This window comes from Carcharodon carcharias, chromosome 7 (genome assembly GCF_017639515.1).
Source record: "Carcharodon carcharias isolate sCarCar2 chromosome 7, sCarCar2.pri, whole genome shotgun sequence".
Lineage (NCBI taxonomy): Eukaryota > Metazoa > Chordata > Chondrichthyes > Lamniformes > Lamnidae > Carcharodon > Carcharodon carcharias.
Genome location: NC_054473.1, coordinates 169699435 through 169727359, shown reverse-complemented (window position 1 = coordinate 169727359; position 27925 = coordinate 169699435). Strand labels below are relative to the sequence as shown.

General features: G+C 40.0%; 1 protein-coding gene across 1 annotated transcript; it reads left to right on the top strand.

The window, feature by feature from the left end:
• Positions 1-63: 63 nt before the first annotated feature.
• Positions 64-27925, top strand: cotl1 (coactosin-like F-actin binding protein 1). Its single transcript, XM_041192423.1, has 4 exons — positions 64-414; positions 534-616; positions 2322-2479; positions 27407-27925. The coding sequence occupies exons 1-4, from the start codon at positions 338-340 to the stop codon at positions 27515-27517; spliced, it is 429 nt and encodes a 142-aa protein (XP_041048357.1). The 5' UTR covers positions 64-337; the 3' UTR covers positions 27518-27925.

The following is a 27925-nucleotide window of genomic DNA, read 5'->3' as shown; positions in this document are numbered from 1 at the left end:
GAGATCAGCCTTAAGGAGGCAAAATGAGTCGATGGTGACAGACGGAAATACGACATCACCAACGCCCACAGCCGGTAAAAGGGGCTGAAATGCATCCGCTAAAGCGGCTTGCATTTATCCGCAGACTCATAGCGGGTGCTTCCTAACCTATGTTTGAGAGCCGTTATTAGATATTGTGGAGTCTGCAATCCAGTCTGAAATAAAACACCAGCTGCAGCTCCTCCTGCAAGTTGCAGAACGTTATTATTTTTTGCCTTTGTTTTCCTATTAGCCCATTGATAGTCGGATCAGGGATTTATTGTACAGAAGTTTGCCAGCTGATTCACCTATCGTTGAAATGGCTACGAAGATTGATAAAGAAGCGTGCAGAGAGTCGTATAATCTCGTCCGGGATGATAACAACGATGTCAATTGGTTCGTTTGAGCCCAAATCGTTCACTTTTTCTTGTAATTATTGCAAACTTCGTCCTTTTAGATCTAACTATATATAAATATATCTACATTGTGCGTGTGTGTCTCTCTCTCCCTTCTAGGGTTATTTTTAAATACGACGGACACCTTATTGTTCCTGATTCACAAGGCACAGAATACGAGGACTTTAAACTTCAATGCACAGGTAAAATTTGGGGATTTTATGACTGTAAACGCCATTTGTTTTATTTATTCTTGTTTGATGTGTACAGCACCTATCTATTGGAAGAAAGCTACCTCGCCTACCCCACAAAAACCCCGCAATCAGAGATCACTTCGTCGTGTGATGATACCTCGCTCTACTTAGACTGCATCTGGAGTACTGCATTCCCTGTAGAAATTATCCTCTATATCGATATTTTGCTTTTAACCGATCGATGGCTCACTTTTACGGCAATATTAATCCAACCAAAGGAAACTTAACTATTTAACTTAAAGGAAACTTAGGTTATACTCGGTTTTAATATACCATCGAGGAGTGGGGGCACGACCATTAGAAACGGAGGGGGAAGCAAATTGACGGATCGAAGCTACTAGATTGATCGGGTTGTTGGACAGTATTTAAAAACGACCTGAACGACGATCTGTCACCTAACCAACTGTGGGGGGTGGGGGTGTTGATGGTCGTAAACGATTTATTGAATCATGACCAGAAGTGTTCACAACTTTAGTTTAATAATTTTAACAGTAATCCACTGCTTCTATTCCAGTGGGCAAAAGATATTTTATCTAAGCATAAATGTATATTTGTAGTTAACTCGCCCCGCTATATTTTGTGTTGCCAGCTTAAAGCTCCCAATAAAATGTACCTACTTTTTTAAGGTGTGGCACTTGTGATCGCAGCTTACTTTAGGTTCCCTATTTCTGTAGACTGTAAACGCTAAATATCGTCCCTCGTCCTCAAATATTTAACTAATTTTTATTTTAAAACGTCAAATATTTCAAAGCATCTGGCTTCAAAATTTCCATTCCGAAGTGTGGATTTTAGTATTGTGGAGTGCTAATTGACTATCGGTCTAAAATGGTTTAGTTGCAAACGTTAATCAACATTTAAGTTTTTTTTTCCTCGGGCAACTTCAATAACCTAAAGAGGGAACCATTTTGTTGTTTTTTTAAAAAAAACTTTGGGGCTATTTTGATAAAACATTCACTTTTTTACTCTCAATTGTATGATTTTTATTTGAAATTCAATGTTGATTCATTCCCACTCTTTAGAATAACTGTGAAGTGTAGATTTTAAATTTTCCTATTGTGTTATTATTATTGGATGGTTAGTGTTGGTCCCAAAATTGGTTGAGGTTTTGTTTTTTGGATTTTGTTTCTTTGCTGTTACCTCCTATGCATGGCTTTCCTCCCTTTCATCCATCAGAAATGGCTGTGGGGAGAAAAGACAAGGTTCTGCCCTTGCTTTTGAGCAATAGATGAGTATGACTTGAGAGCCTGGTCTCTTGTCCCTTTTGGGGATTTGTTCAAATGCTCAATGCCTGACCATCCCACGGTGTTGCATGCTGACACACTATCTGCATTACTCCCAAGGAGTGGCTTAAACTTGTCATGCTCATTGGATTACAACTCTTTACCCCTTTGCTCTTAAAGACTTCTTCTGCCTTTATTTTGGCATGCACTTTGGTCGTTAACTGAAATAATTACTCTGCATCTGAGTTAGAAGTACTGATTTGTTAGTGAGCAAATCTTCTCCCTTTTATTTAAAAAGTGCAGATGCTAGAAATGTAAAAATGAGCTAGAAACACTCAGCATCCCTAGAGAGAGGCTTGGCTGAATGCTGAATGACCTAAATGGTTATGTTCAGAATTGACCTACTTCTAACTTGCTGCCGTTCTGATTGGCAGATGACCGTATATTATTTGGGTTTCATCGAATCATCACTGGAGATGCCATGAGCAAACGTGCCAAGTTTGCTCTGATCACCTGGATTGGAGATGGAGTCACTGTACTGCAGAGAGCCAAAGTCAGCACCGATAAAAGTTTGGTAAAGGAAGTAGTACAGGTAGGTTGTTAACACTTGCTGATTTTTTTTATCCCTTCTAAACCTTATCAACCCTTTTTTGTTTACATAAGCTTCCATGCTCTTGACTGCAATTGCATGTCATTTATTTCTGAACTTTAATCAATCAGTAAAATGTTGTGGAGCCAGTTGGAGAAGGAGAGATTTTTAATTGTGTGGCCACTGATGTTTTAGTTATTAGTTTCCGGTTACTTTTTTTAAAAAAAAAACTACTTTATTCATAGCCATGCTCATTCCAGAATCTGATATGAGTTTGCAGGCTGACTTTGTCATGCAAGTAATAATGTTTTTGACATTTGTAGATGCCAGGAGAAATTTGATTTTGAAAAATTCTGCAGTTGTATTTACAATAAAAATATTAGGGATTTGCTAAGGAATAACTCTAATTTTTTTGACTATCCAATTGTAGCTGCACTTTATTACTTTTCCAAACTGTCTCTCCCTACTTTAGGAATGACAAATGGGACTGGATGCATGTATAATATAGTATTATGTTGTACTTAAGGCCCATTGGCAGTGTGTACAGTGAGCATGTTAATCAAGTAAAATGTTTTTAATAGCTTACTTTCAACCAATCAGTTTGCTTGTTTCAATTTAAAATTATGATGCTGTTCAATAAGCTACCAGTATCAATGTAGATGAAGTGATATATGAAGAATGCATTCTCACTTGTAATATATGGCCTGGATGCTTTACATTGGATGTAAATCACTTAGCTTATAAATACTGTACTGCTTGCTTTCTTCAAAAATCATATCTTTAATTATGAATGGAGCTTGTTACTTTGTTGTTCATAATAGCCTCAGGGTTAAGGGTACCTTCAGTGACTTTTTAAAAAGCATCATGTTGTGTTGCTCATCCTTGGCTGTAGAAGGGTTGTTATGATTTAGGCTTTCTCCCAACTCTGCGCTAGTATCATGGAAGAAAGGCAGTTTCCATTAGCAGACAGTCTCTAATGAATCAAAACCTGCTCCCTTGTGCATCTTGTGTGTGGGATAGCATGCCACAGGAATAATAATTAGCTTTAATTATAATGTAGTCCATTAGAGATAGAAATAGAATGTTTATCACCTTGTATAAAATCATACTTGTGTTCAGAACAACTAAGTATCTTTGAGTAACATGATTACATGGAAGCAGACACACCAAGTTATTGAGTGTGCAAATGATCTGCCACAAAGGATTAATGTATATCTTCAGAATATATTTATTGGATGGAAAGTGAAGTAGTCCAATCTGAAACTAGGGTACTAAATCTAAACAAAGGAAACTACGAAGGTGTGAGTGGTGAGTTGGCTATGATAGATTGGGGGAACTTCATTAAAAGGCATGATAGTGGATAGGCAATGGCTAATATTTAAGGAACGGATGCAGGCGGTGCAACAGTTATACATTCCTTTCTGGCGCAAAAACACAATGGGAAAAATGACCTAACTATGGCTAACAAAAGAAATTAAGGATAGTGTTGGATTCAAAGAGGAGCTATATAAAGTTGCCAGAAAAAGGAGCAAGCCTGAGGATAGGGAACAATTTACAATTCAACAAGGGGGCCAAAGAGGTTGATCAAGGTGGTGGTGGTGGTGGTGGTGGTGGTGGTGGTGGTGGTGGGGGGGGGGGGGGGGGGGGGGGGGGGTGGAATAGTCTAAAAATAGAGAGTAAACTTGTAAGGAACATAAAAGTGGGCTGTGAATGCTTCCATAAGTATGTAAAAAGAAAAAGATTCATGAAGACTAATGAAGGTCCCTTACAGCCTGCAACAGGAGAATTTATAATGGAGAACAAAAATTGCAGAGCAATTAAACAACTACTTTAATAGGAAGAAGATATAAATAATTTCCCAGAAATACTAGGGAACAAAGGGTCTAGTGAGAAGGAAATTAATATTACTATAAAAAAATAGTGCTGGAGAAATTAATGGGACCGAAAGCTGATAAATCCCCAGAGCCTGATAATCAGCCAGAGGACTGGAGAATTGCAAACATTACGCCCTTGTTCAAAAAATGTTGTAAAGATAAGCCCAGCAATTACAGACCAGTTAGTTTAACTTCAGAGGTGGGAAAGATTCTAGAAATAATTATTGGGATAGAATTAGTAGTCACATGGAAAAATATGGGTTGATAAGGAAGAGCCAGCATAGATTTCTAAAGGGGAAATCATGTCTAACTTGCTGGAGATATTTGAAGAGGTAACAGAAAAGGCCGATGAGGGTAATGCTGTTGATGTGGTGTACATGGGCTTTCAAAAAGCATTTGATATAGTGCCACACAATAGACTTGAGTAAAGTCATTGCTCATGGAGTATAAGTGACAGCAATGTGGATACAAAATTGGCTGAAAAATAGGAAGCAGAGAATACTGGTCAATGGATATTTTTTTGGGCTGGAGCAAGGTTTGTAGTGGAGTTCCCCAGGGGTTGGTATTGGGACCCTTGCTTTTCCTGATATATATTAATGATCTAGATTTTGGTGTGCAGGGTACAATTTAACTTTTCAGAAGATATGAAACTTGGGAGTGTTGTAAACTGAGAGGAGGGCAATGTGGAACTTCAAAGGGACATGGACAAGTTGGTGGAGTGGGCAGGTAGGTGGCAGGTGAAGTTCAATGTGGAGATGTGTGAGGTGATGTATTTTGGTAGGAAGAGCATAGGCAGAAAGTATAAAATAAGAGGTGAAATCTTGAAGGGGACACAGGAGCAGAGAGACCTGGGTGTATATGTGCATAGATCATTGAAGGTGGCAGGACAGGTGGAGAGAGTGTAAATAAAGCATATAGTATTCTGGACTTTATTAATAGAAGCATAAGAGTACAAGAGCAAGGAGGTTATGCTGAATTTATACGAGACACTCAATTGACCTCAGCTGGAGTATTGTGTACAGTTCTGGGTGCCACATTATGGGAAGGATGTGAACACATTGGAGAGAGTGCCGAGGAGGTTTACAAGAATGGTTCCAGGGCTGAGAAACTTCAGTTACGAAGATAGATTGGAGAGGTTGGGAATGTTCTCCTTGGAGAGAAGAAGACTAAGATGAGATTTGATAGAAGTGCTCAAAATCATGAAGGGGCTGGACAGAGTAGATAGGGAGAAACTGTTCCTGCTCTTAAAAGGATCAAGAACGAGAGGGAACAGATTTAAAGTGACTTGCAAAAGATCTAAACATGACGTGAGAAAAATCTTTTTTACACAATGAGTGGTCCAGGTCTGGAATGCACTGCCTTGGAGTGTGGTGGAGGCAGGTTCATTCGAAGCATTCAAGAGGGCAATAGATTGTTTTTATTCAGATAATCATGTGCAGGGGTATGGGGAATAAACAGGGCAATGCCACTAGGTCATAATGCTCATCTGGAGAGCCAGTGCAGACACGATGGGCTGAATGGCTTCCATCTGTGCCCTTAATATTCTGTGATTCTGTCACATACCAGAATACTAAAGAAGGTGGCCATAGAATTGTGGATGCATTGTTATCTTCCAAAATTCTACGGATTCTGGAATAGTGCTGGTATGTTGGAGGGTGGCAAGTGTAACCCCACTATTTAAAAAAGGAGAGTGGGGGAAAAAGCAGGAAATTACAGACCTGTAGCCTAACATTGATAGTACGGGAAATCTATAATGAAGGATGTGATAACAAGACGCTTAGAAAATATCAATGGGATTAGACAAAGTCAATATGGATTTATGAAAGGGAAATCATGTTTGACAAGCCTACTGGAGATTTTTTGAGGACTTAACTAGCTGAATAGATCAGGGAGAACCAGTGGATGTGGTGTATTTGGATTTTCAGAAAGCTTATGATAATGTCCCATGAGAGATTAGTGTGCAAAATTAAAACACATGGGATTGAAGGTAATATATTTGCATGGATTGAGAATTGGCTAGCTGACAGGAAACAGTCAGAATAAATGGGTCTTTTTCGGAGTGGCAGGTGGTGGCCAATGGGGTACTAAAGGCATCAATGCTTGGGGCCCCAGCTATTCACAATGTATACCAATGATTGGATGAGTGAACCAAATGTAAAATTTCCAAGTTTGCTGACGACTCGCAATGAGGTGTGAATGTGAGTGGTGAGGAGGATGTTAAGAGGCTTCAAGGCGATTTAAACAAGTTGAGTGAATGGGCAAATACATCATAGATGCAGTAAAACTTTGCTAAGTGTGAAGTTATCCACTTTGGTAGGAAAAACAGAATGGCAAAGTATTATTGAAATGTTGACGTACAAAGGGATCTGGGTGTCCTTGTGCACCAGTTAATGAAAGCAAGCATGCAGGTGCAGCAAGCAGTAAAGAAGGCAAATAGTATGTTGGCCTTATCGCAATAGGATAGGAGTATAGGAACAAGGATGTCTTACTGCAGTTGTACAGAGCCTTGGTGTGACCACACCTGGAGCAGTGTGTGCAGTTTTTGCCCCCTTACCTAAGAAAGGATATACTTGCCATAGAGGGAGTGCAGCGAAGGTTCACCAGACTGATTCCTGGGATGGCAGGATTGTCTTATGAGGAGAGAATGGGTCGACTAGGCCTGTATTCACTGGAGTTCAGAAGAATGAGAGGGGACCTCATTGAAATGTATAAAATTCTGACAGGGCTGGACAGACTGGATGCAGGGATGATATTTCCACTGGCTGGGAAATCTAGAACAAGGGGTCACTGTCTCAGGATGTAGAGTAGGCCATTAAGGATTGAAATGAGGAGAAACTTCTTCAAAGAGGGTGGTGAACCTGTGGAATTCTCTGCCACAGCAGGCTGTGGAGGCCAAGCCAGTGAATATATTTAAGAAGAAAGCAGATTTCTAGACACTAAAGGAGTCATAGGGTATGGGGAGAGAGCAGGAGTATGGCATTGAGATTGGGGATCAGCCATGATCACATGAATGGTGGAGCAGGCTGAAAGGGCTGAATGGCCTACTCCTATTTTCTATGTTTCCATTGCACCATCTAATAATCTGAAAATGACTTCTGGGAACTGTCTTTCACGTACTACCAGGTTAGCACATGAACAATACGTTTGCTGTCTCATGCTAGCCCAAGAATTTATAGTGCCAATTTCAGAAACCAAACGTGTGGTGAGATTAAAAGTGTGCAGTATATGGTTGCCCAAGAAGTTTCTGAATAAAGAGCTGTCCGGTTATCAAAGATAAATGGACAGCAAGATTCTCTCATCATTGAGCAGCTTGTGCATCATCTTTTCAAACAAGGACTAATTAGTGATTTTTAAACAAAAATCAGTACTGGTCATGGAAGACTTTTGCCCATTTAATTAAATTCTTTTATACTGATTATTCCACTCCTTCACTCTGCACCCTTCGCTCCAGTCATGGTATTAACTCAGAGTTTCATGGATAGCGTGTTCCAAGAGGTGATCGCCCCACAGCTTGTGAGCAGTCTGGACAATCGAGAAAGACCAGGCAGGTATTGCAGGAGTCCCCTGAGTGCATCTTACATTCAAATCAGTATTCAGGTGTTCTGATGAGGCTATAAAGGGGGCAGGAGAAATGTTGGGAAAACAGTAGTGTTAGGGGAACAGATGGTTATTTGTGGCCGCAGACATGATTCCAGGATGGCATGTTGCCTCCTTGATGCCAGGGTCAAGGATGTTGCAGGGCACCTTGAAGGGAAAGAGTTAACAACCAGTGGCTATGGCTCATATTGCTACTAATGACATGGGTAGAGGTCCTAGCGGCAGATCTTGAGGATCTAGGAAGAAGGCTAACAATCAGGACCTCAAATGTGGTAATCCAGATTGCTCCTGGTATCATGTGTTAGTAAGTATAGAAGGATTGAGCAGAAGTCTGTCTCTCTTTTCCCCCCGCACCTCATCCCCAAACCCAGTCAGCCCCAGCCAGTCACCACCCTGACTTAGAAATATATTGCCACTCCTTCACTGTCACTGGGTCAAAATCCTGGAACGTCTTCCCTAAAAGCATGTTAGGTGCATCTACACCACGTGGACTGCAGAGGTTCAAGAAGGCAGCTCACCCCCACCTTCTCAAGGGCAACTAGGGATGGGCAATAAATGATGGCCCAGCTGGCGAAGCCCACATCCCATAAATGAAATTATAAAAAAAAAAGATGGTGCAGAAGGAAGAGTCTTGATTTCTGGGACATTGTGATCAGTTCTGGGAAGGCGGGACTTCACCACGACTGGGAACAAATCCTCATCGGGTGGATTGGTGGTGTTGTTGGCAAAAGTTTTTAACTAATTTTTCAGGGAAGTGGGAACCAGGATGTAGTAACAAGGAGAAACAAGGTGTACAAAGGATTGGCAGAGACAAATACCCCCAGAGTAAGAAATACATTTATTAGATGGAGGTCAAACTAAAATAAGATAAAAGAAGGTCTAAATTAGGTTTACAATGAATGTGTGTAAACACACGGTGGTAAATAAGGTTGGTGAGCTGTAGGCGTAGATGGTCACATGGGAATATGATGTCACGGTAATAGCGGAGACCTGGCTCAAAAGGGCATGGCTGGATACAGAATATTCTTGGATATAAAGTACTTGGGAAAGATAGGGATAGGAGGAGATGGCAGTGTAGTGGTAATGTTACTGGACTAGTAATTCAGAGCCCAGGCTAATGTCCTGGATGTGTTCAAATCCCACCATGACAGCTGGTGGAATTTAAATTCAATTAATAAGCCTGGAATTAAAAGCTAGCCTCAGTAGTGGTGACCATGATAGCTATCATTGATTGATGTAAAAACTCATCTAGTTCAGATGGATTTAGAGAAGATAATCTTCTATCCTTATTCTACAAATGACTCCAGGCCCACAGCAATGTGGCTAAAATGGCCTAGCAAATCACTCAATTCAAGAGCAGCTCCAAGATGTGCAACAAATGGTATAAAGGACAGAGAGGAAGAGTTAATGAAGTGTGCCCAGGAGAATTTTCTTGGTGCATTCCTGGCCCAACAAGGAAGGTATCGTTGCTGGATATGGTTCTTACGGTGAGGCCGGTGAAGTGGATCAAGTGTCAGTAGGGGAGGATTTGGGGGACAGTGATCTAATTATCATAAGGCTTAAGTTAGTTGTGGAAAAGACAAGGAGCACAGAAAGAAAATCTTTAATTGGCAGGTGACCAATTTCAACGCAACTTCAGATGGGATGTATTCAAAAATATTGAGGGACGTAAGGATGGAAATTGCGGGGGCAGAGATCGATACTTAGGGCTGCTGCATTTGATTTCTTTTATTGACTTAGACTTGGATGTACAGAGCACTTTCAAAATTAGCATATTACACAAAACTTGGAAGTATTGTGAACTGAGAGAAGGACAGTGATAAATGTCGAGAACATAGATAGTCTGGTGGAATGGGTGAACATTGGCAGATGAAATTTAATACAGTTAAGTGTTATGTGATGCCTTTTAATAGGAAGCCTGAGAGACAATATAAAATAAAGGGTAACATTCTGATAAGAGTACAGAAACAGAGACCTTGGGTATATGTGCATAAATCATTGAAGGAGGCAGGGCAAGTTGAGAAAGCGATTTAAACAGATATTTGGATACTGGGCTTTGTAAATAGCGGCAATGGTTACAAAAGCAAGGAAGCTACGGTGAACCTTTTAAACACTGGTTTGGCCTCAGTGGCCGCATTGTGACTAATTCTTGGCACCACACTTTAGGAAGGGAGTGAAAGCTTTAAAGAGGGTGCAGATAAGATTTATGCGGGTGGTTTTGGGGATGAGGGACCACAGTTTGGGGGTATAGATTGGAGAAGCTGAGGTTGTTCTCCTTAGAAGAGAAATAAAGGGGGAGGTTAAATATTCAAAATCATGAAGGGTCTTTACAGTAGGTAGAGAACCTGTTGCCATCAGCAGAAGGGACGAGAGCTAGAGGGTTCTGATTTAAAGTGTGAGGCAAAAGAGCCAAAGATAATGAGGAGAACCTGTTTTGCATACACTGAGTATTTACAGTTTGGACTGCACTGCCTGAGGGTGGTGGGCATTGGAGGCTGATTAAATCATGGCTTTCAAAATGAAATTGATCAGCACTTGAAGGGGAAAATTTGTAGGCCTACAGCGAAAGAGGCAGGGAGTGGGATTCGCTAAATTAGTCTTGTAGAGAGAGCTGACATGGACTCAATGGGCTGAATGGCAGCCCCCTGCACTTCAAATATTCTATGATTTGTAATACAGTTGTGTATTTTTGGGCAATTAGAACAAAGTCTACTTGACATAACATTTCAAATGGCTGAATTTAATTTTTCATACTTAATTCTTGCCGGCGATTCAAACTATTTCCTACATCTGATATTGGAACTTTTAAATAAATAGCTATTTTCCTTAAGTCTTTTGCGGCCTGATAGTATCTGGAACAAAAATATGCCTTTGCCTTGCGTGCAGCTTCTTTCTCACTTTTTAAATATGGATGAACAAAGATAGCTTTATCTGGTCACACTCCTGACAAGGACAAAGGAGAGCTTATTCTGAGAGAAAGCTAGCTGAAGTCAGCTTTGCACTCCTTATCCAACAGTTTAAAAATAAATTTGAATTGATAAAGTGTCATCTCCTTCAGATCTGGGACAGGTACCGATCTGAAGAGTGTCATCTCCAACTGCGCCCCCCCCCACCGCCCCACAAAACCCTGCCCATGGTTCAGTCCCATGCAGAATTTGGGTCCCATTTGTGAGTGGGCATGTGTAAACTGCATGCAAATAAGGGGAACATGTTATGTTTCTTGTTGTTTGTGCTGTTTTATTTAATGTAATGGAGCTAGTTGGTCCAGGTGTGTTCAAAAGAGAGTAAGAATCTTCCTGTGTAAGTAGCTCAACAAGGGAAGGATTTTATTTTTGAAACGGGAAGTCCTATATTCTGGGCAATATGGAGTTGTTTGCATCCAGAGCCTGTGATAAGCCTCAGTCTTGGAGCTCTGCTTCATTTGTTTTTTTTCTTCCCCCCTTCCCTATGTTATGCAAATGACTATAATGTTGTAGCGTTGGATGGTTCCAAGAGGCCATCTCTAACATGTACAAGTCTTACCTTCCTCCTCTTCCTTCCCTGTCTGGGACACATCGCGCAATTTGGGTAGGAGCTAGGAAACCTGGGCAGGTTTATTCTCATTTATATGTTTTATGAAGCCATTGGTTGAATTCTACACTCCTGTGCTGCCTTCAGGGTGAAAATTGAGGCTAGAAGTAGTGAATAAGCGTGGAAGCTGGAATTTTAACTAAGATTGGTGCTCTAACGTCTTTGTGCTCAGCAGTCAACCTTATTTGAGAAATCCTCTGCTGATTAGCAAGAGTTTTTTCCTATTTCCACCCTTTTTAATTTATGCATACAGATTAAGAACAACTTGTATGTTTTCCCAAAGGTTTCAGTTTGAAATTGCATTTGAATAATGTTTGTCAACTGAATTATCCTTGCATTTGCTCTGCCCTTATTTGTGTGCACCAAGATGCTGTATTCACAATGGACATGGCCAAAATTATTTTTGTTTTTAGGTCATTTATCACACTGCTATGTCTCCAAATTAACTATTTGTAATTACTTACATTGTAACAGTGATTGCATTTCAAAATTACTTCATTGACAAATGCTATAAATTTGTTCCTCCTTTCTTTTATTTCCCTATCGTGTGTATCTTCATTGGATGTCCAATTTCTTGCACATCCAATGAGGCCTAAACCACAGGAGGGCCTGGTAAATTTGGTGTATGCTGGCCCACCTAGTTAGTATCCCATCATAGCAATCTAATGTACACTAATCATAGTGTATCTTGAACAACCTGTAGCACTATTCAGCTTAACAGAATATCTGAAGGTATTTCTGATATATAATCTACTAATAGTTTGTGTCCACGTGTGTTTGTCCTTTTTTGTCCTTGATTTCCAGGCCTGGCACCTGAAGGTGAGGAGTTTCTATATAATCAAATTACTAAAGCTTCTGAATCAAGAGACCTGTTTGGGTGACTTTAATTTTTCAGTAATTCAATAACACAATGTGATGGACTGGACAGTTCAGTTGAAACATTTGTTGAAATAAGACTGTTTCCTAATGCCTCATGTCAATGAGGGAACCAGGGTAATCGTTTAATAGATCTAGTTTTTAATAGCAAGCCTAACTTGGTATCAAATTTTCATGTGGGGAATCACTGAGGATAAGCATAATACTTGTAACGTTTCAATTGGTTAATGGAACTGAAAATCACAGTTAATTCTGGATTTTAAAAGGGCCAAGTTCAGTAAGATAGCAGAATACTTTGAAAAGGTTCAATTGATTTAACCCTGCTGATGGAAAATGACATCTGAGTACAAGTGGCACAAGTGTAAAGAGCATCTTAAAATATATATAAGATATGTATGTCCCTACAGAAGGGTGCTTGGCAAGAAATAAGTCAAGGTGACTGGTCATATACAAAGACCAGATGTTGAAATGTTTTCATAAATCAAAAACAGATAATTCTCAGGAACATAAAGACCAGTATTATGCACAGTTAAGGGAAATTAAAGCTATGTCAGCTAAAAGATTATTAGAAGAGGGTAATGGGCAATTGTAGCAACAATAGGAAACTCATTTAACTATGATTAAGAATACCTGAAATACTGTGTTGGGCTATTGAAAGATTCTCTAGGACAGACTTTTAATGGACTCTGGCAGAGGTATTTGTCTTCAAGAAAATAAGTACTTCAAGAATAAAGACTGAGCATTGCATCAATGAAGAGCAGCAAGTTGTGCTGTTAACTGTAAAATTGTTAATAAAATAGATGAGAATGTGAGATTAAATTGGAGTGCTGGCCCAAATGAGATGCACTCAAGAAATGGGTCTTTTAAAGAAAAGGGACAGATCCTTTGTGAGCCCTGTATCTTCAATAGCTCACTTAAGTCAGGACTTGTATCTTTGGAATGGCAGAATATTGATATAGTTCCAGTATCAGAAAAGGCAGAGTCAGGTAACTATAGCCCCATTAGCTTAACTTCAATAATGGGTAGCCTTTTTTAAGCATCTTCTCTATCATAAGAAATACCCAACATGCCCACTTGAATAGAGGTAGCATCTGGAAAAGGAAGTTGTATATTATAAATTTGAATTTTTTTTTGAAATTGTGAATTAATGGATGGGGGCAATCAAGTTGCCATTGTTGCCCTGGATTTTCAGAAAGCCTTTGATAAAGTATCCTTGCAAGTAACTGCTCTGCAAGATAGAATCTTGTGGAATTGGAGAGAATTTACTGCAGTGGAATAAAAATTGGCTGAAGGCCTTTGGGAAGAAAGTTGCTTGTATATTTGGATCTGTTTTCTGATCAGTTACCGTAACTGCCAGTAGGGATCCATATTGAGGTCTTTGTTCTTTATGTCAAGGCCATAAATAAGAAGATAGTTGTAGAGGAAATAATTCACAAATTTGTGGATCAAATAAAGCTGAGTGTAGAGCATGTTTCAATGATGCAGGCAGATCTTGATGTATTGGAGACACGAATCCTGTGTTTATCAAATGATGTTTACCTCGGGATAGCACAGTATTATGCATATGGGCAGGTTTAAATATACATAGTCTACAAGGAACAGAATTGAAACCAGTGGTGAAGGAAAACACGGACAAATTGAGGTGAGAGTAACTGCCTTTAACATCAAGACAGCATTTGACCAAACGTGGCATCAAGGAAGCCCTAGCAAAATTGAAGTAAGTTGGAATCGAAGGGAAAACTCTCCACAGATGGAGACATGCCTCAAACAAAGGAAGGTGATTGTGGCTGTTAGAGGTCAATCATCTTGGCTTCAGGATATTCCTGCAGAAGATCCTCAGGCTAGTGTCTTAAACCCAACCATTTTCAGTTGCTTTATTAATGACCTGCCCTCCTTCATAAAGACAGAAATAGGGATGTTCACTGATGATTAAGTGCTTAGTACCATTTGTGACTTCAGATACTGAAGGAATCCAATCCCATATGCAGCAAGACCTGGACATCATTCAGGCTTGAGATGAGAAGTAACAAGTAATATTTGTGCCAAGCAAGTACGAGACCATGACCATCTAAAATGAGAGAACCTAACTATCTCCCCATGACATTCAATGTCATTATCATTGCTGAATCCCCCACCATTAACATCTTGAGGTTATTATTGACCAGAAACTGAACTAGACCAGCCATATAAATAGTGGCTACAAGAGCTGGTTAGAGGCTTGGAAATCTGTGGAGAGTAACTCCCCTCCAGACTCTCCAAAACCTGTCCACTATCTGCAAGACACAAGTCAGGAGTGTGATAGAATACTCTTCACTTGCCTGGATGAGTGCAGCTCCAGCAACGCTCAAGAAGCTTGACACCATCCAGGACAAAGCAGCCCTTGAGACTGGCATCCCATCCACCACCTTCAACAACCTCCATCACCAGGTATAACATGGGAGACCAGCCAGGACAATGTTGGAATAGTAGAATCTAGATGTATCAAATGTATAAATGAGGGTTTCTGCAGCAGATGAGCTGAGATGAATGAAGCCAGGTGATATTACAGAAGTGAAAATAGGTGTGATGGCATGAATATGAGGTCAGAAGCTCTTTTAGGGTCAATTGTGACACCAAGGTTGAGAACAGGCGAGCTTATTCTCAGACTGTTCCCAGGGAAAGGATGGAGTTGGTAGTTAGGGAGCAGAGAGTGAAAACAACGGATTCAGTGTTTCCAATATTTACTTGGAGGAAATTTCTGCTCATCCAGTGCTGGATGTCTATCATTGTGGCAGCAGTGGAAGAGTAGGGAAAATGATGGTGAGGTGAAGCTTGGTGTCCTCTGTGTACATTTGAAAGCACAGTATTAATTTTCAGATGATGTTGCCAAGGGGCAGCATGTAGATGAGAAATAGGACCACACCAAAGAAAGATCCTTGGAGGCAACGGAGCAGGAAGAGAAGTCATTGCATATTATTCTTTGGCTATGGCGAGATAGACAAGAATGGAATCTGGTGAGTGCAGTCCAGCTGGACCATGGTGGAGAAGCATTGGAGGAAATTGATATGGTCAAAGTGACAGACAGGTCAAGGAGGGAAAATTTACCCATGTCAGAGTAACAGAATGTAATTTGTGACTTTGACAAGAGCTGACTTGGTACTGTGGCAGGGGCAATAACCTGATTGCAGGGATTTAAACGTGGCGTACTGGGAAAGATAGGAATGGATTTGAATGGCAACAAGACAGTCGAGGACATCCTTATGGCAGTGGAGCCATTAGAGACCCATCAGTGGGAGGATGTAATTGCTGCATGAGAGGTTTATATAGGTGGTTTCCATTAGCGTGAATATAGGAATTTATAATAAAATAAGGGGAAAGTGTACATCTTTAGTGTGAGTAGAAATAGGAAAATAGGGAGTATTAATGTGTAGCATCATACATGCTATAGGAAGGAGGGCTTTAGATCCTTGGCACTTTGGGACCAGTTCTGCGTCAGGAGGCATCTGTTCAAAAGGGACATGTTGCACCGCAGCAGGACTGGGACTAGTCCTCACAGCAAGCTTCGCTCACTAAGTGTATATGGGGAGGATTTAAACTTAATTGGCAGGGGATGGAATGGGCAGTAGATAGAAATAGTAAAGAGGAACAAGTTACACAAAGGAGTGAACTTTGGATAGTGTTAGAGAAGGAAACAGTGCCATATTAAGAGCAACTCCGGGGAATACAGTGGTTTATATTGCATATATCTAAATGCACAAAGTGTGGTGAATAAGGTTGGTGAGCTCCAAGCACAAATAGCCATGTGGAATATGATGTAGTGGCAATAACAGTAATGTGTCTTAAAATTGGTGAGGACTGAGCACCTAATATTCATGGGTACAAAATGATCAGGAAAGAGGGAGGTGGGGTAGCATTACTCATAAAGGAAGATGTAGTGTTCCATAGTAAGGATGCCCTTGGAGGGGGCAAAGACGAAATTCATTTGTTTAGAGCTGAGAAGCAAAAAAGGGTATGAACATTATTGGGAGTGTTCCATATGCCTACAAATAGACCGATAGAGGTGAAAATCTGCAGGGAAATCTGATTGTAAAGAACTATAGAGTGGTGATACTTGTAGAATTTTATGACCCTATTCTTGATAGTAATATCAACAACAAAAATACCCGGAAAAACTCAGCAGGTCTGGCAGCATCTGCGGAGAGGAACACAATTAACGTTTCGAGTCTGAATGACCCTTCAACAGAACTAAGTAAGAATAGAAGAGAGGTGAAATATAAGCTGGTTTAAGGAGGGGTGGGGCAAATAGAGCTGGAACTTGTCTCACCACACCACCTCCCCCCCTTAAACCAGCTTATACTTCACCTCTTTTCTATTTTTACTTAGTTCTGTTGAAGAGTCATTCGGATTCGAAACGTTAACTCTGTTCCCCTCCGCAGATGCTGCCAGACCTGCTGAGTTTTTCCAGGTATTTTTGTTTTGGATTTCCAGCATCCACAGTTTTTTTGCTTTTATCTTGATAGTAATATGTTTGGAGTAAAGCGTAAGCAGTGGGTGGACTTTTTTGAAATGTGTTTGAGAGAACTTTCTTGATCAGAGGCCTGGGTCTATCGAGGAAGGAGACATAGCTGGATATTGTACAGGGAAATTGGGCGGGCTAAGCAGACCAAGTGTCTGTCGGTACGAGTGATCATGGCTAATCTAAACATTATGATACAATGAAGAATAGCAGGAGCAATCTAAAGTAGAACTTCTTAATTGGAAGAGGGCTAATTTCAATGGGATGAGTGGGCATACAGCCAGGGTAAAATGGAACCAAAGGTTGATGGGAAAAATTGGCTGACAGATCAATGGGTGATCTTTAAGGAGGAAATGCTTCAGGTACATGCCAACAAGGGTGAAAGATAGGGGAACCTAATGCCAGGGCTCCTTGGTTGGCAGGGGAAATAAAGAATATGATGAAACAAAAAAAAGTGCATGATGCATGTCAGGTGAATTCTTCAAGCAAGAACCAGGCCAAATACAATAAGTTGAGAAGGAAAGTGAGGAAAGATATGACTGGCAAAGTGAGAGTGAGAATAGAATGGTGGTTAATATAAAGGTGACCCAAATATCATCTACTAGCATGTAAATAGTAAGAGGTAGTGTGGGACCTATTGGGGGCAAAGAGAATAATAGATGCTTAGAGGCACAGAGCAAGGCTAGAATACTAAAGTCAGCACCCTCTTTCTAAAATGATTGATAAGATATTGATAGAAGGGGAAATGGAGGTAATAGGTGAAAATTGATATGAAGGATGCACTGGAAAGGCTGACTGCTTGGAGTGGATAAGTCACCTGGTCTGGATTGCTTGCGTCCTAGGTCGCTAAAGGATGTAGTGGAATAATTTTCCAGTCTTCCCTTGATATGGAGGAGATGCTAGAAGACTGTAGATTGACGAATGTGACCCCGTTATTCAAGAAAGGGTGCAAGACATTTTCTAGTAACTACAGACTGGTTAGTTTAACATCACTGGTGGTTAAGGTTTTCAAAACAGTGATCTGGTGGGGTGGGGCGGGGGGGGGGGAGAAATTAAATTAAAAGATATATCAAAAAGTTTGAGTTAATTAAGGAGAGCCAGCACGAATTTGTAAAAGGCAAATCATGCTTGACTAATCTAATTGAATTTTTTGAAGTAACTGAGAAGGAGGTCAAAGATATTGCAGTGGATGATGTCTATTTGGATTTTAAGAAAGCCTTTGACAAAGGCTGCTTAGACAGCACCTTCCATCTAGAAGGGCAGGGGAACCAGACACATGGGAACAACACCACCTGGAAATTGTCCTCCAAGCCACTCACCATCCTGATTTGGAAATATATCACCATTTCTTCACCGTTGCTGGGTCAAAATCCTGGAACTCCCATCCTAACAGTGCTGTGGGTGTACCTATACCACATGGACTGCAGTGGTCCAAGAAGGCAACTCACCACCACCTTTTAAGGGCAATTAGGGGTGTGTAATAAATGCTGGCCTAACCAGCAACTCCCACATCCCATGTATGAACTAAAAAAAAAACACAAAAGGCTGGTTAACAAAATTGAGACTTGTGTCAGCTTGGATAAAATATTGGCGTGAGGAATAAAAACAGCGAGTTGTGGTAAATGTTTGTTTTTCAGACTGGAGAATGTTGACGGTGGTGTTCCTCACGGTTCAGTGCTAGGACCTTCTGCTTGATTTTTGATGGAAATGACTTGGATATTGAAATACAAAAAAAATTCAAAATTTGCTGACAATACCTATCTTGGAGTATGGCTGAAAGTCAGGATGATACCAGTCAGCTGAAGCAGGACATGGGCTACAAGAATGGGCAGACAAGTCGCTGATGAAGTGTGAAGTGATGTATTTTGGCGATAGGGATAGGGAGAGGCAATATAAGATTAAATGGCACAATCCTTAAGCATATAGGGCGATTGGGGTTCTTGTGCATAGTTCTCTGAAGGTGGCAGAGCACATTGAGACGAGTTAACAAATCATATGGGATCTTGCTCTTAAGTAGAGCTTATTGAATACAAAAGCAGTCATGCAGAACCTGTATAAGGTTCTGGTTATACCTCAACTAGAGCATTGTGTTCAGTTCTACACTACAATTCAGTAATGATGTAAAGGTCCTTGGGAGGTGCAGAGGAGATTTGCCAGAATGGTTCCAAATCGCAGGGATTTTGGCTACAAGATTAGGTTGTAGAAGCTTGGTCTCCTTGGAGCAAAGGAGATAGAGGAGAGATTTGATAGAAGTGTACAAGATTATGACAGGTTTAGATAAGGTAGAAAAAGAAGCTGTTCCTGTTAGCTGATGGTACAAAGACCAGGGGACACAGATTTAAGGTTTAGGGCAAGAGTTTCAGATGAATGTGAGGAAGATCTTTTTTACACAGAGAGAGATAATGATTTGGGACTCGCTGCCTGTGAGAGTGATGGAAGCAGAGATGGTGAATAATTTCAGAAGGAAATTGGATAATCTTTTAAAATCCTTTCATGGGATATGGCAACACCGGCAAGACCAGCATTTATTACCCACCCTTGCCGTGAGAAGTTGGTGGTGAGCTGCTTTCTTGAACCGCTGTAGTCCATGAGTTGTTGGAATACCCACAGGGCTATTAGGAAGGGAGTTCCAGGATTTTGACCCAGTAACAATGAAAGAACAAATATATAGTTTCAAGTCTGGATGGTGTGGCTTGGAGGCTTGCAGGTGGTGGTGTTCCCATGCATCTGCTGCCCTTGTCCCTCTAGTTGATGAGGTCACTGGTTTGGAAGGTGCTGATGAAGTACACCTCAGCTGTTTGAGGGAAATTAACTTACAGAACTATGGAGATGGAATGGGACTGATTGGATTGCTCTACAGAGAAATGGCATAGACTTGCTGGGCCAAATGGCCTCCTGTGCTGTTATAACTAAGTGAAGATTGCATTGCATTACATTGTGCACCCTGGTGAAATTATCCACAGAGATAAAAACAAAAAATTGTGGATGCTGGAAATCCAAAACAAAAACAGAATTACCTGGAAAAACTCAGCAGGTCTGGCAGCATCGGCGGAGAAGAAAAGAGTTGACATTTCGAGTCCTCATGACCCTTCAACAGAACTGAGTGAATATTAGGAGAGGGGTGAAATTTAAGGTGGGGGGGGGGGCGAGGGGGGAGAGAAGTGGGGGGGTGGGGAGTGTGGTTGTAGGGACAAGCAAGCAGTGATAGGAGCATATAATCAAAAGATGTCACAGACAAAGGAAGAAAGAGGTGTTGAAGGTGGTGATATTATCTAAATGAATGTGCTAATTAAGAATGGATGGCAGGGCACTCAAGGAACAGCTCTAGTGGGGGTGGGGTGGAAAAACTAGCAGGGCATACAAGATTTAAAAATAATGGAAATAGGTGGGAAAAGAAAAATCTATATAAATTATTGGAAAAACCAAAAAGAAGGGGGAAGAAACGGAAAGGGGGTGGGGATGGAGAAGGGAGTTCAAGATCTAAAGTTGTTGAATTCAATATTCAGTCCGGAAGGCTGTAAAGTGCCTAGTCGGAATGTCTGTCCTTAGCTTGCTGCATTGTTCCAGTGAAGCCCAACGCAAACTGGAGGAACAGCACCTCATCTTCCGACTAGGCACTTTACAGCCTTCCGGACTGAATATTGAACTCAACAACTTTAGATCTTGAACTCCCTCCTCCATCCCCACCCCCTTTCTGTTTCTTCCCCCTTCCTTTTGTTTTTTCCAATAATTTATATAGATTTTTCTTTTCCCACCTATTTCCATTATTTTTAAATCTTGCATGCCCTGCTAGTCTTTCCACTCCACCCCCACTAGAGCTGTACCTTGAGTGCCCTGCCATCCATTCTTAATTAGCACATTCGTTTAGATAATATCACCACCTTCAACATCTTTGTTCTTTTGTTTGTGACATCCTTTGATTATCTGCTCCTATCACTGCTTGCTTGTCCCTACAACCACACCATCCCCCCAACCCCCAAACCCCCCCCCACCCCCCCTTCACCTTAAACCAGCTTATATTTCACTCCTCTCCTAATATTCACTCAGATCTGTTGAAGGGTCATGAGGACTCGAAACGTCAACTCTTTTCTTCTCCGCCGATGCTGCCAGACCTGCTGAGTTTTTCCAGGTAATTCTGTTTTTGTTCTGGTGAAATTATCTCCTACTTTTCAATGTTGCCTCATCTGAAGACTGTACTTGGTTGTGCTGCCATGTGTACAGAAGTCTAAATTTAGCTTTCACGTTCCATTTTTTTGCCATATTTTGTGGCTTACCTTGAATTTATGTTGGTTGCTCAACTCTCTAGCCCCACCTCAACTTTCCCTTAACCCCCACCATTGTTTTCTTTAAGTGTAAAACATCCCTCCCCACTGTTCCTCCATACCTGATCCCCTTAGCCTGGGATCAGTTTTGCTGTACCATTTCTAATATGACCTAAACCGAATAGTGGAGTCCAGATCAATGCATTTTAGAGCTATCAGCATTTTAGGTTCTTGGAAATGGAGATGCATATGTTTGCTTGCTCTGCTTTGAGGACATTGCAAGTGATATCTGATATTATCCTGGGTCTCAGTCTTTGACTGTTAATTCAGTTCTAGTTACTGTATATTTATGATCCAAGTTGGATACATGGAGCTGACTTTCAACATTAATTTGAGTTCTATTTAACACTAACTTGAAACAGTTCCATGATCATGTATTTAACATCAATTTAAAACTATTCTGATTTGTTTGCTATTTCTTGGGGTATGCTCAGTCCACCCACAACCAAGTTTAGCCGCAGGTCTTGATATCTTTACTGGAGATCAGCTGCCAGAAGGTTTCCAAGCCTGAAGATCTCTTGGGAGGCTGGGGGAGAAAATAGAACTTGTACGCATCTTGGAAACCTGAGGTGATTATAATCAAGGTGGGGATTAATAAAGTAGTTCTCCACACACTCTTTCTCAGTAACTGGAGAAATGAGCATTCACCGTGAACTACTAAGGAGATGACCTAGGTCTTCCAAGTCTTTTATACAGCAGTCTACTGAGCAAAATCTCCATGACTAGTGTAGTTAGGGTTACAAAGCATAAACTTGCTTTATCAAGGTTTATGTCTGATACAATTATTGTGTGGAAGTCATTTAGTGAAGCATTTTGTATAAGTTTTTTGGTAGTACAGAACTTGAGTAGTACTGAAAGAGAGACATTGTGTCAAAGCTCTTCATCTTGCACTCATCAGAACATTGGTATTCTTGCAATTGTCTTGGTATTCTTGTGATTGTCCTGATGAGTGCAAGATGAAAAGCTTCGACAAAATGTCTCATTCAGCAATACATTTGGTTTTCTTGTGAAGATTCTAAAATAGACACAATGGGGTTTCTGTTATTAAACCATTCTCCTAAGAAACAATTTTAGCAGAAAAAGTTAATCATAATGCTAAACATTAAAACATGGTGAACTCAAAAAAAAGAAAAAAAAATGAACTGCTTGTTTTGTTTCTATTTGTCAAAGTAAGCTATTGTGAGTCACACAAATTGGTGATAGTGAAGGGAAGCTCAAACAATATACTGGCCAACCAAATAGAGTCTGGATAGAACGTGCAGGTGAGCTGATGAGTGGCAAATTGCATTTAGTGTGGGAAAACAATGGGTGCTGAAACTAGGGAAGTGAATTCAAATGGGAGTATCAATTAAATGGCTTCAGCCTGAAGAGGGGCCTAGGGATATTGCACTATTGGTTTTAGTGAACGATCATCCAATGTGTAGCAGCAATAAGGAATGGTAATTGCACCTTGGGTTGTATATCCATGTGGATAAAGCAGAAATCCTAAGAGAAGATAAGTCTGCAGAAGCCCTAGTACAGTCATACCTAGAAATGGTGTACAATTTTTGTCAATGTACTAATGCAGAATTATCATGCATGAAATTAAAAGTGGCGCAAAAAGACAACCTAGCTTAAGGTAGCTGTGCTATTTGGAAGTTGAAAACCTGGGGTTGCTCACTGATGATCCTCAAGGACCTTCCTCTTCTCCAATGCGATTTAAGTTTATGAATTGAGCTTGCCTCTTGGCTCGGTAAAATAGAATTCAATATAAAGTCATTGCAGAAAACTAAATAATGAGAGGGAAAGGCATAAGAGAACAAAGGAAAAATGAGTTTTTTAAAAAAAAATCTCAAACAACAATTAAAATCTGAAGTATTGAAACTCCACTTGTAAAAGTGAATTTAGTGCCAACAAGGTTGTTTAGCAATAATTAAGACTTAACACATCATTAAAAGTTCATTTACAATTGTATAGACAAGTCCAAACTTCTCTAGTGTACATAGTTGGAAGGACCTGAAGTTGAATACTTACATGTATTTGATTGAGGATCTGTAAAGCAACGATGTATGAAGCTTGTGAAGGAGCAGGGCAACATGGACAACAACTACCTGATTTTCTACATGTAGCTGTGCCTGTGGAAACTGGAAGTTGCTGCCTGATTTACTCAATATTGAGCTGGTAGCATAACAATTCTTAATGAGAAATCCAGGCCAGTGCATCCCTTTAAGCCCACAGTGTAATTTTTATGCCTTTGGTTAAAGCGAGGATAATTACTCTTGGATCTTTGGGCCATTTAGAAGTCAGACTGGATATTTGTTAAGGTGATTCAGTTAATTTGTATATATTTTTATAGTAGTTTCTCCTATATTGGAAACAATTGGCTGCCTCTCTCATGCAAAGTATGACTGAAGTATTTAGTGTCCATCACGCTTCAAGTGTTATACAAAGAACTAAAAGCTGGGAGCAGGAGTAGACCAAATGTTGTCTCGTACCTGTTCCACCATTCAGTAAAATCATGGCTGATCTGATCTTGGCCTCAACTCCACTTTTCTACCTGATTCCCATAAACCTTGACTCCCCTATGGTTCAAATTCACACATCTCAAATTTCAGGTTGAGATCTTAATTTTGTCATAAATTACCCAGTACCCTTATTAGTTTTATTCAAATATGTAATTGATTTAATGCTACTGAATCATATTATTGAAGTTTAAAATGCAATACCATGTATGAAATGGAATGTTTTTCAGGGTAATGTGTAAGATGTGCTATAAGCACTTATCAGTACCGTTTTAAGTGTCAAAATCACACACTTTTCCAATAATGTTGCCCATCTAATTGCCACCATATTTTTCAATACTAAATTTATAATTTTCTGTAGTCTCACTTGTATCTTGGAGAAAGCAAATCAGACATTATTCATTTACTTTAAGTTGTTAGAGCAAGTAATAAAACTTGTTTCTTGATACTTAATTTGATCTGGGTATCATATTTGGGTAGAGATTCTTTAAAGGGTAGGATACATGTTTTGTCTTCTAGAGGAACAATTTGTATTCATTGTGCAGAGTAAATTAACATGTCTGTCAGGACTTTCTGGCTCTTACAATACAGCTTCAGCTAGCAAAATGCAACCATTCTGACTCTTACAATACAGCTTTTGTAACCAATAATAAATAGGTCTAAAAACAGATGGCCTGAATTTATAAAATACTGAACTTCAGTAAATACACTGCTGAAAATCCTTGCACTAAATATGTTAGTATTTCACACATGTTTACTGCTTGGGCTTCTTTCTCCAAACTCAGAACTTTCACAGTTTATTACGACTGCAAGTCCCATGACAAAATAATACTTAACTTAACCTACCGACATCGCAACAACTTAGTGGCTTTAATGTAATATGTTCCAAAGACACTTCAAAGAAGCATTCTAAAATTAAATATGAAACTGAGCCACATAAGAAGATTTTAGGCTAGATGGTCAAAAGCCTGGCAAAGAGGTAGGTTTTAAGGGGCCTCTCTTAAAGGAACAAAGAGGAGGAGAGATTTAGGGAGGGGACTGTAGAGCCTGGGGCCTAGGAACTGAAGGCACAGCCAGCAATAGTGAAGTCAGTAAAATTGGGGATGTGCACAAGGCCAGAATATTAGGAGTGCAGATATTTTAGGGGGTTGGAGGAGGATGGAGATAGAGAGCTATGGAGTTGTATAGGAGGAGAACTTGCTCAGCAATGTAGATCAGTGAAAATGGGTGTTGAGTGAACAGGACTTGATATAAGTTAAGACACAGGCAGCAGAGCTTTGGATGACTTCGCATTTAGGGAGCGTAGAATGTGAGAGACCTAACAAGGACTGCATTGGAATAGTCGATTCTAGAGGTAACAAAGGCATAATGAGGGTTTCAGCAGCAGATGAGTTGAGATGGGCAATTGTTATGGAGCTGATGATGTAAATATGTGGTTGGCATCTCATCTTGGGGTCAAATGCGACACCAAGATTGTAGAAAGACTGGTATGGTCTCCATTGTTTCCAGGGAGAGGGGAGTTTGGTAGCTGGGGAATGGAGTTTAGAGTAAGAAAATTTCTTTCTTGTATTGTGTACAAGTAAGTAAAAGCACCTTTCCTAAACCACTTCCCAACACTGTTGGAAAGCCATATTAATGTAAATTAGCTTTTAAATCTCATGTTTTGGAATTGATTTTGCTTCCTATAGAGTCCTGCTCACAACTGAATATGGCCATGTATTTATTTTTGATTGGAATGGTAACAGATTCCCAATAAAGGAATCTATTCATAAGTGCCAAAATATTGCTGGAAATTGTGCCTGTAGAAGGTATTCTACATATAACAGCGATGGCCTAATTTTTTTCAAGTGAATTTGAGCTTTTTCATATTGCAGAGGTGACGTAATCAATATTTGATTTGCATTTTGAATGCAAAGTAAGCTAGTGTTCATTGGCACTCAGACACTATACTAAGAAAATTTTCAAATTATGTCAAGTCAAACAAATTACATAAAGTAATTTGGGGACACTTACTACCACTATACTATGGTTTAGTCAGGGGACAGAAGAGTGGTAAATAGAATTCAGTCTGGAGACAGCATTTGTGGAGGGCAAACTAGGCAAGTGAATACGCAAGTGGTAGGATACAGAGATATGTAGAAGACAAAGAGCCCTTAAAGAGCATGCCCATGGATCCCTGAAAGCAGCACAACCACACATACCGTTGCTGAATCCTCCACCTTCAGCATCAATGTGACACTTAACTATACCAAGCCATACTGTGGCAATAAGAGCAGGTCAATCACTAGTGACGATCACATCCCAAGTTGCAAGGTTGAGTAGATGAGGTGGTTAATACACATGGTATACTTTCATTATTAACCTTCCTGCTCTTATATTCTAAGTTATACCAGAACCGTACAAAACATGAGGCCACAGCTAGAGCACTGTGTACAGTTCTGGTCATGTTGGAGGAAGGACGTGATCTCACTAGAATGGGTACAGAGGAAATTTACAAGGATTTTGAAAGAACTGCAGAGGTTTAACTATTTGCTTTGGAACAGAGGAGGCCAAGGGAAGATTTAATTGAGGTGTATGACGTTGAGATGTCTAGAGTGTAATAAGCAGGGGCATAGATTTAAAGTAATTGGTGGAAGAATTAGAAAGGAGTTGAAATTTTTTTCAACCAGAAGGTGGTTGAGTTCTGGAATTCATTGCCTCAAAAGGTGGTGGAGGCAGAAACTTTCAAATGCATATCAAAGTACTTTTTAAAATGTGATGAAGTGCTGTACCTTACAAGGCTATGGACTTGCAGATGGAAAGTGGGATGAGGCTGGTCAGCCCTTATACAACTAGCCCACGCAATGGGCCGAATGATGGCCTCTATGCTGTCAATTTCTGATTTTTATAATTCTATACAGAACCCATGGTGGTGGAGGATAGAAGGGTTCAAAATTGATAAGGAGGCAGTATTGGATAAACTGTCAGTACTTAAAAGTTGACAAGGCACCGGGACCAGATGAGATGCATCCAAGGATATTGACAGAAGTGAGTGGAAATGGCCATAATCTTTCAGTCTTCCCTAGACTCGGGAGGTGCTGGAGGACTGGAGAATTACAAAATATGGCCTTATTCAAAAATGGTAGTAAGGATAAACCCAGGAATTACCGAGCAGTCAGTTTAACTTCGCTGGTGGGGAAGCTTCTAGAGACAATTATTCGGTATAGAATTGATATTCATATGGAAAATATTTTTTTAACTTGCAGCTAAAATATTTCTGGAATTCTTTTGACCATTGTTAATTTTCTGCCATTGTCCTTATCTTCCTGATACCTGTTTATGAAAATTGCTTTTACAGATTAGTTAATGATTGCTCCAAGTGTCCATATTTTTATTCTACTTTTTTTAGAAATTCAATTTTTAGCGTGCCTGAATTTTTGGCTACAACTAATTCATGAATTTGTGAAACATTTCTGTTCATATATTAACGTTACTTTTGTTTCCAGAGTCCTTGATTAATTGAGGTTATTTAATTCTACATATACTCTAGAATTTTGAGTTTGTCCACTTCTAGGGAAATTTATGACAAATGGACTTGATGATGTGCACGTGGAATTTGAAATGCTTTGAAGTGTGCGTTTTGACTTGTGCCAAGTGCATAAGTTTTAAAATATTTCATTTGTTATTCACTAAAAGTCTTTTCTTTTGCCTTGTAGAACTTTGCTAAGGAGTTTGTCATTTGTGATGAACAAGAATTGGCTGAGGAATACATCAAACAAGAACTAGAGAAAACTGGAGGAGCCAATTATGATGCACAACTTGAATGAAGTGTATGAGCAACCTTCGATCTGCTGCTTGGCTATAGGATGTGGAGAAAATTGGATGGTCATATAGTTGTACCTCTACCCACATCAACCCCAAGGGACTTGTAGTCACTCAGCATCATGAATGCCCTCTTTAATTTAGTTTGGAGGTGCATGTAAGAGTCCACTGGCACAGTCAAAAGCTTCTCATCAATTTATTGATTTGCCTTTTCTTTGTTTAAATTGTGGTTGACATGATTATTTTTTCCAAATGATCCCAGGAGAAGATTTCTTATTTTGTTTCAATTTTTATATGCAAGTTTGCCAAGGCTGCTTGTTCTGGAAACCTGTTAGTGGTGGGCATGGCGGGGGACAGATGATGATGATGATGATGATGATGCATTCTCAAATAAATCTTTTTCAAAAATGAAA